This window comes from Microtus oregoni, unplaced genomic scaffold, assembly GCF_018167655.1.
Source record: "Microtus oregoni isolate MIOR12 unplaced genomic scaffold, Mior012 000000F_ref0000247, whole genome shotgun sequence".
Taxonomy (NCBI): Eukaryota; Metazoa; Chordata; class Mammalia; order Rodentia; family Cricetidae; genus Microtus; species Microtus oregoni.
In genome coordinates this window covers 80,154,806-80,173,210 of record NW_024543059.1, presented here as the reverse complement: position 1 = coordinate 80,173,210, position 18,405 = coordinate 80,154,806, and the positions used below count along the sequence as shown (strand labels likewise).

Below are 18,405 nucleotides of genomic sequence, written 5' to 3'. Positions count from 1 at the left end.
TAGTAAATGTCATACAGTGACAAAATAATAATAAAAAAAACAATTAAAATGTTGCCACGCAGTATGACATCCTTACAATGTGTCTGAAAGCTGTTATGGAAAATTTGTGAAATTTGTAAACCAGGCAGTAGGCAGGAAAAAAATCTCCTTTGCAATGAAAGATAACTCCAAAATGATCTTTATATGGAAAGAAATGAAACAACTCCTGTCTCAATTTTCAAGTTACATTTATTACTAATATCGCTTGGATTTTCAGTGCGAGTCTTTCACCACACAGCCTCTGGGGACAGAGAGAAACAGAAATGACGATCTAAATTAGACAGAGAACAGACTTCTCTTTGATAGGAAGGTGTGAACCGTGTAGCAGTTACTTCTGCTTCGAACAGAAACCAAATGCGAAGATCTACCTTTCCTTAAGAAACATTCTTGCAATTCCTCTCTATTACGGCTGTCCCTAATCGATGTATTTATTAATCCAAAGTTTAAGTCACTAATACACATACATATCTATGATTAAAGCCCTAATAAGTATATGCTCTCCAAGGTGTATGATGCTGCCAAACATGAGACATCCTCAAAAGATAAAAGAACTTGGATCTGTACCATCACCACACTCCAAGTTCAAGTTCAAATTATCTACCAACTAATGCTCCGCACCCATGCATTGGTATGATGTTCGGACTCGATGGGAGGAAATGCCGTATGAAAGTCCCTATGATTGGCATGCTCAGCCTTTCAGGCAGGTTTAGTAAAACACGACGCAGCTGCCGGTGATTGAAACGTGTCTTGCAACAAAGGTGGCACCCCATTCAAAGCCGCAGCTCCTCTGTACAAGCGCTATTATGGGGAAACTGAGACCCCCCTCATTTCATTCTGGTGAGAATAGTAGCTATTGACATCTTACTAACCATAAGAGTGTGACTGAATGCCAGTGATGGAACTGGATTACTATCTAGTCAACTAAAGGAGAACCCCACAGTGCACCTGGTGCGAATTTGCAGCGGCATTCTTGTTTCGCGGAGGTGTCTGCACACTGACTGATAAAGATGCTTGGGTCCTCACGAACAAATGTGCAGCCTTCCTGAGTTGTGCAGACTAAGTTCAGACAGCTCAGTATCAATGCTAGTTTGGGTGTGGCACACGCAGAGGTCAAGTGCATTTTATAACAGTACCTAAAGCATCTGCTTCCTTTGAATCCAGTGAGTTCTGGCAAATAGTGAGAAATGAAACCCCCGGTGGAAAGAAAGTCCAGCACTTACGAATGAGAGTGGCAGGGTAGAATGTGGACCCGATAATAACATCTGTTCTGTTGAGTCCCCCATTTCTTAAACCAGCCTAACCCAGAATGACTCAAACGCTGTGATCAGTTTGAACCCGGTAAGGATCATACGTGCAGGATTCTTAAGAAGCTACTAGCCTGACATTATTCTTTTAAGATTCTACCCAAAAAAAAAAACCTCATAGGTGCCAATAATTACGTTTTATACTTTAAGGGAATTAACATTGTATCAATTTTATATAAATAAACAATGAAACTTTTGCCATTGAGTTTTGATTTTGCTTTTGTTGTTGTTTTGAGACACGGTCTCCCTGATAGCCCAGCCTGGCTGGGAATTTTCGGCAGTCCCTCCTCTTCATCTCTGGAGTTTCCGGGGTTGCGGGCGCGAGGTGCCACAGCTGGCTAGCAATCACATTTTGGAAAGTAGCCTTCTATTTTCTTATCGCCTAATTGAACGAATTAGTGCCTGGCCACTCCTGCCACCTGTGGAACTTCCTGTGAGTCCTTCAAAATTTTAAAACCTTCTAAGGGGAGGGACCGATCGCATCCTCATTTTCATCCGTGAAAGATCCCATCCTAATGATAAGGTGGAGAGCTAAAGAGGAGAATCAGGCACTATTATCCCTTTCTTAAGAGACAGGAAGATAGTAAACACTCCAGAATTTTTAAGTTAAGAAGTATCCTGGGTAGACTCGATGGTCTGAAGCACTCTGAACCCCCTTATATTTAACCCTTTGTGGGCAGGGCAGTGAGCAGCAGGTGTTCATGCTGACAAGGCCTGGGTGAGTCAGCAGGTCTAACTTCCCTGGAACAACCTGGAAGCAGCCCTGTGTAGGCTTCCCCAGTGTGTTTTCTGTGACCAAGTAGGTGGTCATGAACAACAGTTGCATAATGGCAGGCACATTCATCTACCACTTCCTGAAATCCACTCATATTTTTATCTTTACATCAACCCTCACTCCACATAACACAAAACCCGCCACTTAGAAATTCCTTTTGGGACCTTCGGTGACGCATGTCATGGCGCTAAATAACCTCATCCACTCCTAAAGGTGATCTGATATTTATGTAATGAGCAAGAATAAACGATACATCAGAGGTCATTCTACTGAGAGATTTTCACCATACCAGAATTGTTAAGAACCTAAGCAATTAGACAATCCAGCCTTCTCATTTGACGAGTGAGGATAAGTGAACTGAAACCTTCCTGTCTCAGGCTGGCTTTTAAATGAGGAATAAACCCAATGTTTAGATTTGTGCTTCCCACATATTATTACTCTGTGTCCTCTCAAGTCCACTTGAGTTGTGTAGTTCCCTGACCCTGACACATCCCCGTCTCAGAACATTCTTCTGTCGGCCAGGCATAATGCTGCCCACCCGACATCCCAGCACTTGGTAGGCTGAGACAAGCTATGGGTTTGAGGATAACCTGGGCTACAAAAGCAGCACCAAGCCAACCAGAGCTACATAGCAAAGCACTGTCACGGTTTCGGTCTTCTAAAACACCTGAACTGCACCTACAAAAGGTTTTTGAGAAATATTTGGGATGACACCAAGGAGATTCTTTCCTGCATAATTATCATACTTCCTGTCAGGCACGCCTTAGGAATTTATCCTAATAGGAAAGGTGGGAGCTGCCCAAAGGAAAGGCTTGTGTCATGGGGAAGGGCAGGCAATGGGGTGACAGATGGATTAGAACAACGTATAATGGTACATGCATATTAACACGACAAAATGAAACCGCTTTCTTTGGATGCTAACTTAAAATTAATAAAAAGAAAATTTTATATTCATTGCTACTGGCAATTGATACACCATATTCTAATAACCCCCTGTTGGGCTGAGGCATAGAGAAGAAGATGTTGGATTCACTGTAATTAAGTGAACTTGGGACTCCTTGCAAAAGGAGTTAAGATTTTGAAGTATATGTAAGTGCTAGAACATTAATGTGAGAAAGTTGGGGGGGGGGGGGAGGGTTGCTTTTTTTTTTGTTTTGTTTTGTTTTGTTTTTTTGAGGCAGGTACCCTCGGCTGATTTCAATCTACAGGCCTGAGGATTATCTTGAATTCCTGGTGTTCTGCCCTGCCTCGTTATGGGTGTGCCCCACCACACCCTGCTCACAGGACTCCCTGCTTCCAAGCAGTTCCTCGGGTGCTCCACACTTGTGTGCTTACACACGTTCGCACTCAGATAAATGACCCGTGAGAGCCACAAGGGGCTAAAAGTGGCTTTAAGTCTACTTAAGAAGTGAAGAACCCGCCAAAGGATCACGGACATAAGCTATGAAACCCACAGAGTTGTCACGCTGGCTCTCATGGTTGGTGTCTCCACCCCCGTGGGTGTGGGTTGTAATTGTAGCCACCTAATGGAAGACCGTATTCAGACCTGGTCTCCATGGGCATTATTTTCGGGTCGTATCTGAACTCCTGCCTAGGACTCACATATGGCAACTGAGAACTGTATACGGAGTGGGTGGACATGAGGCTGCTGACTGGGGATGGAGCATTATACTCTTGCCTTTCAGGGAAACTCATGTTGGTCTTCTGAGTTTGGGAGACAAAGGACAGTCTCTCTTTCCAGTCCTCTTGGGACCCTGAGCACGCCTTCCTCCGAGCTGCGGAGACTACATTCGCCACAATGGATTCCTGGATGCTTCTGGGTCCGAAGGCGTCATCCACTAGACCAAGGGGAGACCTAGCCGCTGCTTCCCAAGGTGTTGGTCTCTTGTTAGCTTTCTCCAGCCCGAGGGTCGGCCTGCTGGGGTAACCGTGAGCCTGCTGGTACAGCCACGGAGATGCAGATATGTTGGGCGGGGCTGGTTTTCCAGGAAGAGAAAGGGAGCGTCCACTCGCCTAAAAACAAAGAAAACATTACTGTATCTCATTTGCTTCTGTCTGCACTTGTTATTGCAAGCCACAGTCAGCACCATCACCAAGCTCTGCCCAGACTGAAGTCCTGCAGTCCTGAGGTCTGGAAGGGTTGCCGTATCTAGTTTAATCCAGCTCTGGTCTGCCGCTGGAGTCCCCACGCCCTTCATCTGGCCCTCCTTCTTGGTCTGCCCTCTTTGCTCTCATTGTTCAAACTGCTGCCACGTCTTTTCCCAGGAGTAAGCAAGCTCACAGGGCAGAAACCCTAACACCCCTGGGACCTACCCTTCTCTCCGCCTTCCACACCCTCACAGCCCACCTGCTTCATTCCAGTTCTGTGTTTCCTGGCACAAAATCAACAAAACAGGAATAACTCCAGAAATGGGCCATCAATTCCTATAATTTTTACTTTTTCCATGTAGCTTGTTGTTCCATTGGAACCTCCAGCTCGCCCTTGCACAGTCTGGAAAGCCCCATTCCTCTCTCTCTCTGTCCCCAAACCCTGCCCACTGAGAGAGTCTCCCAACAAAAAGAAGATGCCAAAAAGCCCAGTTCCGCATTTATTGTGGCTACTGCATCTTCCTCCCCTGAAGACGCCAATCGCCCAAGTCTGCCTAAAGCAGTCAGCTTTGGACCATACTTGGGCACAAACCCAGCTTGTGGTAGATCCCTCATTTCCCCCTTGCCTACAACTTATAGGGTCTCTTCGCTTTTGTTTGTGGATGTAGCTTCTCAGGCCTTGATCTCTGGGACTGGAGAAGTCTCCCAGGAGTTGCTTTGTTCAAATAAACCTGTTATACTCTTTCAGTTTGGCTTAATCTGGTTTACTGTGTTGGCAGAGAAGCCTATTATGGGGGTAGGGGGCAGAAAACCTATTTTAATTGCTTGACTCATTTCAGTTCAGTAAATTCACTGAAAGATACTTAGAAGTGGCTACTGGTGTGAAGGAATGAGACACCGCTCCTCTCAGAACCTATTTATGTGATGAGGACCATACGACATAGGTCTTTGTTCTGTCTGTCTCTCTCTCTCTGTCTCTCTGTCTCTCTCTCCCTCATGCTATAGGTACATGGTCTTACTCTGTAGTCCAGGCAAATTTCTGGGAAATCTTCTTGCCTCAGCCTTGCAAGGCTAGGATGGTAGCCCTGAGCCACCCAGTTTTTGTTCCTTGGGTTCTCGAGGGTGAGGCATGGCCCCTGTCTCTAAGGGAGGGCTGCTCGGCTCATGTGCATTTTGGCTCTATTTTTATTTTTATTACATTCCAGAGCCTCTCAGAGTTGGACTCCACAACATTCCCCTGTGCTTGCTAAATGCTCTGCTTGCCAAGACTATAGAAATACAGGGCAGACTCAGTATATACACACGCGCACACACACACACACACACAACACACAGGCGCGCACGCGCGCGCACACACACACAGATACACACACACTCACACAGACATGTACATCATACAGACTCTGAAGTGATGAGCTAGCTAAAACACCAACTAAAAGAAATTCATTTCCTCCCTTTCCTCCCAACTCACTTAGTTTGAGAATCTTAAGAGGAATCAAAATTTAACCGAAGTGGAAAGATCAAAGTATTTTCAGAGATAACCTAGTATGAAAGATGAGGCTTTTCTCAGTGAAAGCAAATACTAATTGTTATGGTTTTGGTCCCTTTAAGAGACAAGCCACACCCATTCCCCTCCCCATCCGTGGAGGCTTCCGGCCTGTGCTCGTTCCCTTTTCCATCTTCCTCTCGGAGAGGCAGCTTTGCTTCTGCCTCTCACCCCACTTCTCTGCTTCCCCCCTTCTCTGTCTCTTTCTCCTCTTCTCTCTCTCTCTCTCTCTCTCTCTCTCTCTCTCTCTCTCTGTCTCCCTCCCTCTCTCTCTGTCCCCCCTTCACCCTTCCTCCTCCATAACCCCCTGAATAAACATTCAGCCTCAGGCTGCATGTCGTGTCTATCCATGTTTCTGTCTTCTGCCCGCCTGCCATATGTCTCCCTGCCTGAGACCAGCCATTGCTCTGAGACCAGCAGCCCTCTCTGCCTGGGACCCGCTGTCTGCCGCCACATGGCCCGCCACCACAGCTCAGGCTGCCACTCTGGGACCAGCAGTCATTTCTGCCTGGGACTGGCTGCTCCCAGGGCCCGCTGCCTGCCACCACATGGCCCGCCGCCACCATTTGGGACCTACAGCCTTTCTGCTGCTTACTGCCGCGGGAATCTTGCAGCATTTTTAAAAAAGAACAACACTAATTATTAGTCAAATATGTACAGAGGAAAGCAAAACTTGGTGGTGTGCTGATGACAGAGAAAGTCAGGGCTTTCTGGGGGGGGGGACATTAAGAATCACAGCGAAGAGCCAATTCAACGCCACGTGGGATGCACACGGCAATTGTGAGGAGGGGAGACTCATTGTCTCAATGAACAGACTGAGCACGGTCTGTGTGTGTGTGCCACATACGCCTCACCATCCTTTAACTGCTAATCATAGGGGACAAACTTTTGGATTATTTTAGGTGGGAGATTCAGTTACAGTATAAACCACTCATCTTTAGGTACGGGGTTTTGGGTGTGTGCCTCAAATACTAAGTGCTTCCAGTCTCCTTTTCCCCTGAATCCCTTACATGAGATCGTCACGTCTTGTTCGTTGGTGTTACACCCTTCTGTCCATCTCTGACCCGGCTCCTGATGCTCTCCCCTCAGCTGGTGACTGGAGCCATGTGACACACCTTGACCCAGAAATGACTAATAGACCTGAGGATATCAAAATGTTTCTTCTGTTTTGAAGTTTGCATCTGGAGTGGTAGCAATCCAGCATGACACCCCCTCCCCCACACACACCCGGGACTCTGCCTCCATCGTGTGCTTTATTATTGTCAGAGAAATAAAAGGTCATTTATTTTATTATCGCGCGCGCGCGTGTGTGTGTGTGTGTGTGTGTGTGTGTGTGTGTGTGTGTGTGTGTGTCAGGGTAGAATACGCCACTTCCTGAGTATGGAGGTCGGCAAGGACAATTTTTGAAAGTGGGTTCTTTCCTACTGCGGGATCTAGGCCTTAACTCATGGCAGGCTTGCATGGCCAGTGTTTTAACCCACTGAGACATCCTGCCTGACCGGAATGAAAGCTTTTTTTTTTTATTAGAGATTATTTCTCATTTATTAGTAACAGTATTTCAAGTTGGCTTTTTGCAGTTACCTCATCAATTTGTTTCTCTTTGCTCCACTGAAGTTTTGTTTAACAGAAGGAAAGAAGATTTTCCTCTGCCAAAACCGAGCAGGTCCCCACATCCTGTTTACTGGTAGGGGCAGTTCTGTAGCTGCTCAAGCTACCCAAACCAGGCTTACTTTGAATTAGAAGCCTCCGCCTTTGTCCAAGCTCTAATTTTAACTAAAAGTGAAGACTGCTGCACTTTCCCCACACCTGCTGGAGAGAAGAGCTAAGGTAGGCCCTCTCTCTTTTCCTCTTCCAGCTTGCCAACTCTGACGCCTTGGGATGAAGGAAAGGAAGGTTTCTCTTGGGAGAGAAAAGGAAGGTTTTCAGTAACACTGTCCTCTGGCTTTTAGCTCTTGGGGATAGACAGTGTGAGAGAGAGGTACTTTCATAGGATAGATAGAAAGATTACTCCCTGGCGACATAGCCATGGTTCTTGATGCTTGCTTGTCTTGGTGCATGTGTGTGTGACACAGACAGATGTCAACTGAGAAGATATCTCCACCAGGCATTTTCTTGATCAATGACTAATGTGGAAGGGTTCAGCCCATTGTGAGTGGTGCCATCTTTGGGCAGGTGGTCCTGGGGTGTACATAAGGAAGCAGGCTAAGCAAGCGCAAACAGAGCAAGTCAGTGAGCAGCGCTCCTCCATAGTCTCTTTCAGTTCCTGCCTCCAGGTTCCTGCCCTGGCTTGCTCAGTGATGGAATGGAACCCAAACTTTTTGTCCCCATGTTGGTTTTGGTCTTTGTACTTCATTTCAGCAATAGCTAAGGCATTGCAATTTCTCTCCATTCTAGAAGGTAGTTTGTAAATCATTTTACATTCACTTAGGAAGCTGTCTACCTCAGCTTGTAGCTATTAGAAACCACTTGCCTCCTTGGGAGGCTTGGTGAATATGCCACTCGGTTTTCCCTTGCCCCTGCCCTGTCCTGGTCCACAATGAAACACATATCATTTGTGGGCACGAGGCAGCAAATGTCCTGGTTCTTTGCCAACATGGTTTGCCAGCCCGTCTCTCCTCCTCCAGATTTCCTGAGCACGTCAGGTCACAGCTCTCTCTGTGACCCCTCAGCTGTCCTCAAATTGCCTCTCATGTCAGCTCATCGCAGACGCCACTTGAACATTCTTCTCCCACGTGGTCTGAAGTGAAAATGCAGGGTTCCTCAGCTTCTACCCTCCATTGTCCTTGCCCATGCTCTGACCTCTTTAGCTACGTGGACCTGGCTGAGGAGCCCAAGCGCTGTAGAAGTAATCTGTTATTGCCTTTGTCAAAGCCCTGCATTCTGTTGTGAACTCTCATGCCCGTGGGCAGCAGCTCCTATCTGGGATTTCTTGACTAAAACATCAGGTGTTCTCTCCTTCTGGACCCATACATTCCCACATCTTCAGTCAAGCATGAAGCTCTCTATCCCAGTTTGCTTTCTAAAATAAGAGCTAAAAAGGGAATAGAATTTTATTCTACAGATTAATTTCAAGAAAAATGACTAGGAACTGTCTATGTTCTTAAGAGGGGAGACTTTATGACTCGTTCAGGCCCTGCCCTGAAGAAGAGGGCTTGTTTGCTTCCAGGGCACCATGGACCATTGGCCTGAGCACTTCTTCTTTATATTGACCCAAACCCCCCTCTCATGGCTTTGCCTGCTGCTTGATCCTGATGATGCAGAATAGTCTTTGAACGGTACTCTCCCCCTCCTTTCCCTCCTCCTCAATGGCTTGTTGGCTGCCTCCAAGCAGTGTCTCACTCTGTAGCCCAGGCTGGCCCTCTGAGTGAGCCTTCTGTCTCAGCCTTGTGTGTGCTGGGCTTACAGATGTGATCTTACTTCTGCTTCTTCACAGCGATCTTACGCAGATTCCAGGTTTTAACACTCCCCCACACATTTGATCAGTTCCACTCTTATTGTCTTTCATTTTCTACATTTTTCCAGTTTGTCAAGAAGGTTCATGCAGAAACACTTTGAAATACACACACACAAAACCAACCTATGGGCTAAGTAAAATCTTCATTCAGACTGACTATGGGGCCATGTCATTTGGCAGATGACAATCAGTCACGTGGAGCAGTCAATCGTATACTTAGAGCATTCCATTCCTTAACCCATGAGAGTACGTGCCAATTCTTTTTTCCATGCCAATCTTAAAATAGCCCAATATTTTTAATACAGTAAAGACTACCAGATTCTCACTGAACTCATGAATCGGCAGGAGGTATATACTCCCACGGGAGGACTGAACACTAAATACTATTTTTCTACTTTCACCTTTAATTATAGCTGACGTGAACTTATTGCTTATTATCATATATCCAGCGGGGGTGTTTATCGCTTTGGCGGACTATTTCCTACAATCCTCCCAACAGACCCAGGAGGGAGACACTGTCATTATCTCTATGTTCTGTTTGTCTTCTGCTGGCCCTTGATAAAGGTGAGCAGCCTCTCTGAGGGTAGGAAGCTAAAGGCCATTGGTGTGGAGAGTTGGGCACAATAATTCTCATAGCATAGATCTTTTTTAATATTTTTCTTTCTCTTTTTTCTAGGAATTGAACTTGGGGTTTTGCATATTCTAGGCAAGCACTCTTCCATTGAGCTACATACACTTGGATCAGGTTTTAATCTGATAGATTTACATACACCTGTAATCCCAGCATTCAGGGGGCAACAGCAGGAAGATTGCTGGAAATTGAGGGTAAACCTGGTCTACATAGTGGTTTCCAGACCAGCTAGGGCTACACAAGGATACCCTGTCTCAAAAGAAAAAAAAACTCAAATGTTGCTCATTCTTAATATAATGTTAGACTTTACTTGAAACAATATATAAAATTGTTTTGGGGGAGACATTTATAGAACAAAAACTAACAAATCGCTGGGTGCTGATACTGTAGCTTGGTTGGTGGAGCATTTGCCTAGCAAACTCAAAGCCTCAGTTTTAATCATGATGACATAGGCCTGTAATTCCAACACTTGGGAGGTAGAAGTTGAAAGACAGGAAGTTCAAGGTCAAACCCTGGCCCTGAGCAGGTTCAAGGTCAGCCTGGGCTACAGGCAATTCTCTCTGTATGTTCTCTCTTAACATTTGAACCCAGGAAAACAAAATGGAATGCAATCTTAGAAATTTTAGAAAAGGTCATTTAAATTCTGATTAAATCGGTGCTAGGCAACGCTGATTAGCATTAATGACCGGCACACAGGGACCACGCACAGATCACATTTAGACATTCTTCTATTCTTGTTGGTGAGACACGCCTGGGCTCTGCACTCAGGGAAGAAGCACAGAGGAGCTAAGGGGCATTCTCAGTTTTTCAGCAACTGTCTTTTCAGGCCAACTAAACGTCATTTATTCTCGTGGCTTTGAAACCAAACAGCTTAGCTGGCTTCTTCCTGACCCGTCTGGTAATGACCTTAGCATGGAAACATCATCTGAAGTTTACGACAGACAAAGGCTGTTCTAAAGCCTTGCGAATTGTCCTAGCAGCCAGAGGCGTAGAATGTGATACGGGTTTTCCGATCCGAACAAATATTTTTATCTCCAAAACTCTGAAGGCTAGAACAATTTTCTTGGCTGAAGTCTTGCTTACACGTGCACCATGGAGAAAGCATTTCCACTTGACAAATATTATTTCAGCTCCTCTGGTACCTTTCTCTCTTAAGCGCATAATCAGAAAATACTTTTTGCAAACACACACTTTATCACAAGCAGCTCTCGAGAGGTCCAAAGCAAGGAAATAGGAGCCGATTGTACTTCCTTTGCCTTTTAAAACACTGATTAGGGTTTCTGAAAGCAGAGGTCCTAGGAGACGTGAACTCATGGAAGCAAGCGTGCAAAAAGCAAAAAGAAGCTTCCAGGTTTCCATTTGCTAAGGCAAAGGCCTTGCAGCCGGCGCCCCTCCTGCCACTGATTGGTCGGGAATCGACAGCACTGACCTCACGCATGCTCAGTACCTTGTGATTGGTCCCTGCTTCCACTGCTGCCACGTTGGGCTCAGGCACCAAGAGCCCTTGTTGGATCAGCACCATATAGACCCCAGCCCCATCCTTGCTTCTGCAGTTGATTTTCAGTGTCCAGCCTTCCTGGTTGCTCAAACTGAAGTTAGATTATGATACTCTGATTAAAATTCCCCTTTGACTGCGCATGTCACAAGAGCCAAAGCCAAAGATCTTTCGCTGGCCTCTACATGGCCCACAAAATCTGCCAAATCCCCACTGCATCTCTGTTTGCAATTCCTGAGACATTAGGCATTCTCATAACCCAGACTTGAGATCTGCTGATCCTTCTGTGTGGGACACAATGCTCCAGACACCAGCGTGACTCCGTCCTTCGTCAGCCCATACTCAAATGTCATCCAGTCTGTGTGTTCCACCTCTCAGAGTTCCCCATCTCCGTTACAACCTCTCTCTCTCTCTCTCTCTCTCTCTCTCTCTCTCTCTCTCTCCCTCCCTCCCTCCCTCTCTCCCTCCCTCCCTCCGTACTCAGTCTAACATGAAACATGTTTTACATCATTATTTTGTTTTTCTCCTGAAGAGAGAAATTAAGGTCTGAAATCTGTCTAAGGGTGATGTTTTTTGTTTTATGAAGATATCCCTAGAGGACAGGTTTGGAAGCTTAGGTCAACAGTCAACAGCATTTAGAAAGATGAGGCCCCAGAGGATCAAGAATTGTAGACTACAGAGTGAGAACTTGTTTCAAAAATGCCAAAAAGCTCCCAAAAAAGAAACAGGTGGAAGAGAGAAAGAGAGGGAGGGAGGGAGAGAGGAGAGAATTCTTAAAACAATACCTGGCATCAGAATAAAAGCTGTTTAGCAAATATTTGTTAAATGAATGTTGATTTCTATATCATCCTATTGTAAGTAGGACATTTTCTTATCATCACTGGAATTTTTGATCGACTTACAAAATGTAGCCCGTTTCACATATCAGGTACGTGTGGCAATAGAAACATGCACACTCCCCTGACCCCTAATGCAGATGCATCAGTGTGCTCTCCCATCCATGCCGATTTTCCTTTGTTGCTCTGTGACGCTGGAGATGGGGACCCCGGACCTTGCTCATTGGAGGTTAGTGCTCTACCACTGAGTTAAACCCTGACCCTCACCTCATGTATTGACCAACTTTTTCTAAATAAGTGGAGTATGAAAATGGACGATTGGCATCCAAGGTATAGGAATTTGGGAGTTCTGAACTGCTTTTTCTTCTTTCTTTGGGGCAGGGTCTCAGGTAGTCTTTAATTCCTCTTCCTGTCTCCCAAGGGCAGAATTACACACATCACTCTAAAGACCATGACCAAAAACAACTTCGAAATGAAAAGGCTTATTTGGCTTATGTATCTCAGGTCACAGTCCATGGAGGGAAGCCGAGGCAGGAACCTGGAAGCAAAAACTAAAGCCGAGGAGATGAAGAAATGCTGCCTACTGGCGTGTTCCCCAGGGCTTGCTCAGCCTGCTTTCTTACATGACTCAGAACCATCTACCCAGGGGTGGCGTTGACCACAATGACCTGGGCCCTCCCATCATCAGTCAAGAAAATGTTCCCATAGATTTGCCTGCAGGCAATCTGATAGAGGCATTTTCTCCATTGAGGTTCTTCGCAAATAATTCTAGCTTGTGTCAAGCTGACCAGCAACTAGCCAGGACAGGGCTGGAAGAAGAGAAAATTAAGTTGATTTTTCCATTTATTATGTGTCTGGAAACAGTATTTTTTTAAAAAAAACTACATTAATATATAGACTCACTTTATCTTATGTTGCTTTATTATACTTTTTGAGGGAGGATTTCATATAGCCCATAATTGCCTCAAAATGGTCAAAGATGGCTTTGAACTTCTGATCCTCCTGCCTCTGCCGCCCGAGCTCTGGAATTACAGGCATTCAGCACTACACCTAGTTTCAGCCGAGCTGGAGACTGACCAAGGACCCTGTGCGTGCTAGGCAAGCACTCACCTACATCCCATCCCTAGGTGAGGCTTTAAATACAGGCAACTATTTCCTCAAGGTGATTAAAATATAATCAAGATTGACGCTGGAGGATGAGGAGGCATCTCATATGCTTTTGTGCTAGTGTCTTTGTCATGGTCTCTTCAAAATCCTCCCATGGGAAAGTTTTGGAAATCCAATTGTTGCATTCTTTTATCACCGAGAACGAGACGAGAGTCTTAACAAGTTTGCGTTATTATTCTGCTTGCAACAATAGACAAAAGTCCTGCCAGACCATATATGTCTCTATGTCTCTATCTTTTGCACTGTGTCTATCTATCAATCTTTGTTTCTATCTATCTGCTTTATCAGGAAAGTAGCCAAGAAACCAAACATTTTAAGAGAGTTTGATGAACGTGATCATTATACACAAAATGGCTCCTGCTTCCAGGTTCCTGCCTGAGTTCCTGTCCTGATTTCTCCTGATGATGAACTGTAAAGTCTAAGAAGAAATAAACCCTTTCCTCCCCAAGTTGCTTCTGAACGTGGTGTTTTATCACAGTAACAGAAAACCAACTGAACGGCAGAACTTTTAGACTTCCCCTCAAGTTTATAGATAACCTGTCTGAGAAAGAGTAAGGGCTGGGAGTGACTGCACATTGCACTGAAAAGAAAGAGAATTTTGACATCCTAGAGACGCGGACACACTGCCTCTGATTTCCCACTAGGATTCAGCTTTTCTTATAATTGTAAACTAGGAATAATGTTGACTACCATTTCCAGATTCCGGGTAGAAGAGGACTGAGTTCGTACATTGAATGCCATGTAACCCAGCAAACATGACTATTTTTATTATTGGGTGAAGAGACCGTGTGGCTCTAAAGGTGTCAGAAACCTGGCAGAACCTTTTGTTCGAGAGGCAACTGCATGGGCGAGCTGCCGGTCCTACATAAAAATAGAAGCAAGCCTTGACTTTGAAGTGGGGTTAGCAATGCTGGCCTCAGAGAGCGCCAAGCCAGCCCTGCCTCCCGTGCTAGCAGGAACACAGGCAGCTGTGCTGGCCAGAAGTACCACCACCCCTGACCCCAACTCCCTGCTAGACCGGAGTAGGAGCGGTTTGTCCCTAATGGTCTATCTTAAAAAGAAATGAGATAAAGACAGCAGCGCTCAACTTAAGGTCAGAGAGATCCACGCTATGGAGAAATCTGTGCGTACTTCTGGCGATCCCTTCGTTTTAGAGACAGCCAGTGAAAACACAGCTACAATATCCCGATTGACCATGTGCCCATCTGAATGCTGAGAGCTCAGTGTCTGTTACTCTCTGCCATCTGCAAAGCCTCCAACTCGTCCCCCCCCCCCAAATAAAGAACACAGCCACAAAAGGTATTTACCCCATACCACGGAGCGTGTATTACATGCATTTGCATAAATAACTGGAGAATTGAGGACACAGGCAATAACATTGAATTTGAATATTCTACTTTGAGGCCTGAAAGCAGTTATTACAATCATTTTTAGCAACTTCAGAAAAAAAGCCAATGCATGAAGTATAGCTTATTAAAATGCTTCTATTAATAATATAAGCTACATTCTATCGAAATAGTTGAAAATGCCGCCTTAAAGTTTTGTAACGTGTAGCGTTATTTAATTCTATGTTAATAAGAGTCTAACTTGGGTAAAGCTGCCCAGGGAAGAGCAGTGGAAGGTGCAGAGGAAGCTCGCAGGGTACACATGCAGGGGAGCTGCAAAACCAGAAGTGGCCACGGCGCATGTCCGGGCTTTAGAGGCACTACCAGGAAAGACTCGCAACCGCCATTACCTCAGGTGCCCGACTACCAGGGAACCTAGGCTGCAGAGGCCAATCCTCCACTCCTCCCTCCTATACAGACGCCACACAAAGCCTGGAAGAGCCAGAGGGGTCTGGGAACCTTGTCTGTCAACTGTGTCGCTGTCCCAGCCGCTTACTCCATAAGCGTTCTTTGATTTTTTTGCTTTCCACTACTTAACTTCTGTTCTTGCATATCTGTCTCGTGATGGTTTTGCTTTTGTTTTCACGGAGCTTAGTTAGGTTTTAGGGCTGCTGCTCACGCTCCCACACACAGTGTGCTCTAAGGCCTTTTTTACTCTTCTGCCACGTCTGGTGCGCTCGCCTTAGTTCCCTCTGTCCTCTTCCCTCATTTTCCAGCTACTTCCCCTGCCTCATTCTGTTTTTTGCTTGGTGTTAGTTTAATACTTCTCCCATTCCTTACCTAGTCCGCTTCCCTCCTAATTCAAATCTTATTTTCCAGTAGGTGTATTTTAGGTTACATGATGATTTCATATATATATATATATATGAAAAAATATTTTCCTACAATATAGTCAGATTAAAGCTTCCCTTCCCTCAACTCCTCCCAGATTCTTCCAACCTCCCTACCCACCAAATTCCATACTTTTTTCCTCTCTTTCTTTAGAAAATAAACATGCTAACTAAAATCCAAGTGCACTTCATCCTATCCTATCCTATCCTATCCTCCTGTTTAGCCTCCAAAGTTACTGCAGTCAAAGGAGCCACTGTCGCTAACTGGCTAGTAAAATATTTGAATAGTGGCAATATTCAGCAGCTGTGGTTGTTCTTGCAGTTAATCTTCTAGTCAGAGGATGGATGCGGAGTTTACACCAGGCCTCCTGAGGAGTTATTTTCTGAACTGTAACACGTTCAGCTCGAACACATTCGAGTTGTGTGTGAAATTTGCAGATAATTGAAACTGGAAGGAAGTAGCTGATCAAAAACTAAACCAAATAACAAAACAATGCCAGATGCATAAATTCCAACATCACATAAAAGGGGGGGGAAAAGTCAGCAAAAACAAGACACAGCAGGTCTTTCTATACGTGTTAGCTTTACAATAACGGCACTTGGTGAGATGGGGTTAGATGAAACCCCACCCAGAACTCAAAAGAATGACTGTGAGTACGAACGATCAAAGCCACAAGGGGCTGAATGACATTTCCTTATTTCCTTCTTGGTGATGCAGAAAATAAACAAGGACTTCAACAAAGGTAGAAACACCAATCCAGAACACTGGAAATTGAAGGGGAAAAAGCAACAGAGTGGATGGAGGCGAGGACAGAAGAGGTGAGCTTGACAACACTGTGCAAGCACAGAACAACCCCACAGGACGGAGATAGATGTGGTGGTCTGAATGAGAAGGGCCTCCATGGGCTTCCGTATTTGAATGTTTGGTTCCCAGATGGTGAACTGCTTAGGAAGGATAAGGTGCAGCCTTGTCAGAGGAGGTGAGTCACTGGGGATGGGCTTTGAGGTTTCAAAAGCCTATGCCATACCCAGTTAGTTCTGGCATTCTCTGTCTTCTGTTTGCAGATGGGATGCAAGCTTTCGGTTACTGTTCCTCCACCCTGCCTGCTTGCTGCAAGGCCTCCCTCGTGAAAGTCATGGACTCACCCTGTGAAAGTATAAACAAGCCCTCAACTAAATGCTTTCTTTTATGGTGTTTCTTCATAGCAACAGAAAAGTAAGATAATAAAATAATAAAAAAGATACTAGTGAGAATTCAAAGATATATGTGATACTCTGAAAAGATTAAACATTCAGGTATACAATAGAAGGAGAAGACTCTCATTCTAAATGTATAGAAAACATTTTTAAAAGAATCATAACAGAAAATTTTACAGAGCTAGAAAAAGTATCCAAACACAGGAGGTATTTGGCGGGGGGGGGGGGGGGGGGGCGACAGACAAGACTGGAAAAGAACCTCACTTGTCGTTTTAAAATAAAAGCATTGGATATACAGAACAAAAAACTAAACTGAAGACAGTAAGAGAAACAAAAAAAAATTGCACACAAGGGCAGGCCCCTAAGAAAACAGCAGATTATTCAACTGAGACTTTAAACACCAGAGGGATTGGAATGGTGTATTTCAAGTTCTGAAATATCTGCCAGCCCATACTAACCAGCAAAGCTACTTATCATAACTGAAGGAAAATAAAACCTTTCCATAACAAAAATAGACTAAAAGAATTTATGATCACTAAGTCAGTTCTACAACAAATGATTAAAGAAATTCTTCAGATTGAAGGGGAAAAGTCCCCATACATCAGGCCACTGGGAAGAATAAACCATACTATAATAATAGCTAAGAAAGAGAGGAAGAGGGGAAAAATTCAATATTAACAAAATGATAGGAATTAATACACATCTTTAAAGAACAATTTGGAACACTAATGGTCTTAATTCCTCAGTCAGAAGACACAGACTAGGAGATGGGATCAAAAGGTTGGAACAAACTCCTTATTGTTCCTGAGGAATGTAGCCCACTACAAAAGACAGACCCTCCCTCAGAGTGAAAGGCTGAAGAAACATATTCTAAGCAAACAGACATACAGAGCAAGCAGGTGTCACTGTTCCAATATTTGACAAAATAAACTTGAAGCTCCAGCTATTAAAAACAGATAAAGATGGCCAGTTCCTGCTGACTAAGGGAATGATCAATCAAGAATACTAAACTTAGCAGCCTGAACACAACTGCACCACATTACATGGAAAAAATAAAAATTAAAAAAAAACACTAATAAATGTGAAGTCACCAAAATAACCTCAGTACAATAGGAGTGGGTGGCATAAATATTCTATTCTCTCCAGCTGATAAGCATTCAAATAAAAACTAAACAGAGAAATCTCTGAATTAAGTGACATTATATATCAAATAGACTTAATAGGCACCTGCCAAATACCCATACAAACAATAAAGAATATATGTTTTCCTTGGGAGTCCAGAGATTTCTCTAAAACATATCATATACTAGGACACAGAACAATTCTTAACAGATATAGGAAAGCTGAGATAACTTCTTATATTCTATTGATCATAATGGACTAAGGCTACAAATCAATAGCAAGAGAAACCCTAGGACATATACAAACTCATGGAAATTAAGCAATGAACTATTGAACAGTGAATGGGCACTGTCCTTAGAAAAACCAAGACAGAAAAAATTTACAATCCTAGAATCAAATGAAAATTACAGCACACCATATCAAAACCTATGAGATACAATTAAAGCTGTCTTAAGGAGGAATTCTAAGCTCTAAGTGCCTATATTTAAAAATTGGAGAGATTTAAATAACTTAACGAAACACCTTAATAGTAAGTA

The 18,405-nt window shown here is 44.3% G+C and overlaps 1 protein-coding gene across 1 annotated transcript in view; it reads right to left on the bottom strand.

Annotated features, from left to right (window-relative positions):
• Nucleotides 1-217: 217 nt before the first annotated feature.
• Synpo2 (synaptopodin 2) overlaps nt 218-18,405 on the bottom strand; it is a 142,466-nt gene continuing 124,278 nt past the window's right edge. The window contains exon 5 of the mRNA XM_041668623.1: nt 218-4,131. Within this exon, the coding sequence (XP_041524557.1) occupies nt 3,592-4,131 (540 nt within the window). The 3' untranslated portion in view covers nt 218-3,591. The remainder of the gene's footprint in view (nt 4,132-18,405) is intronic.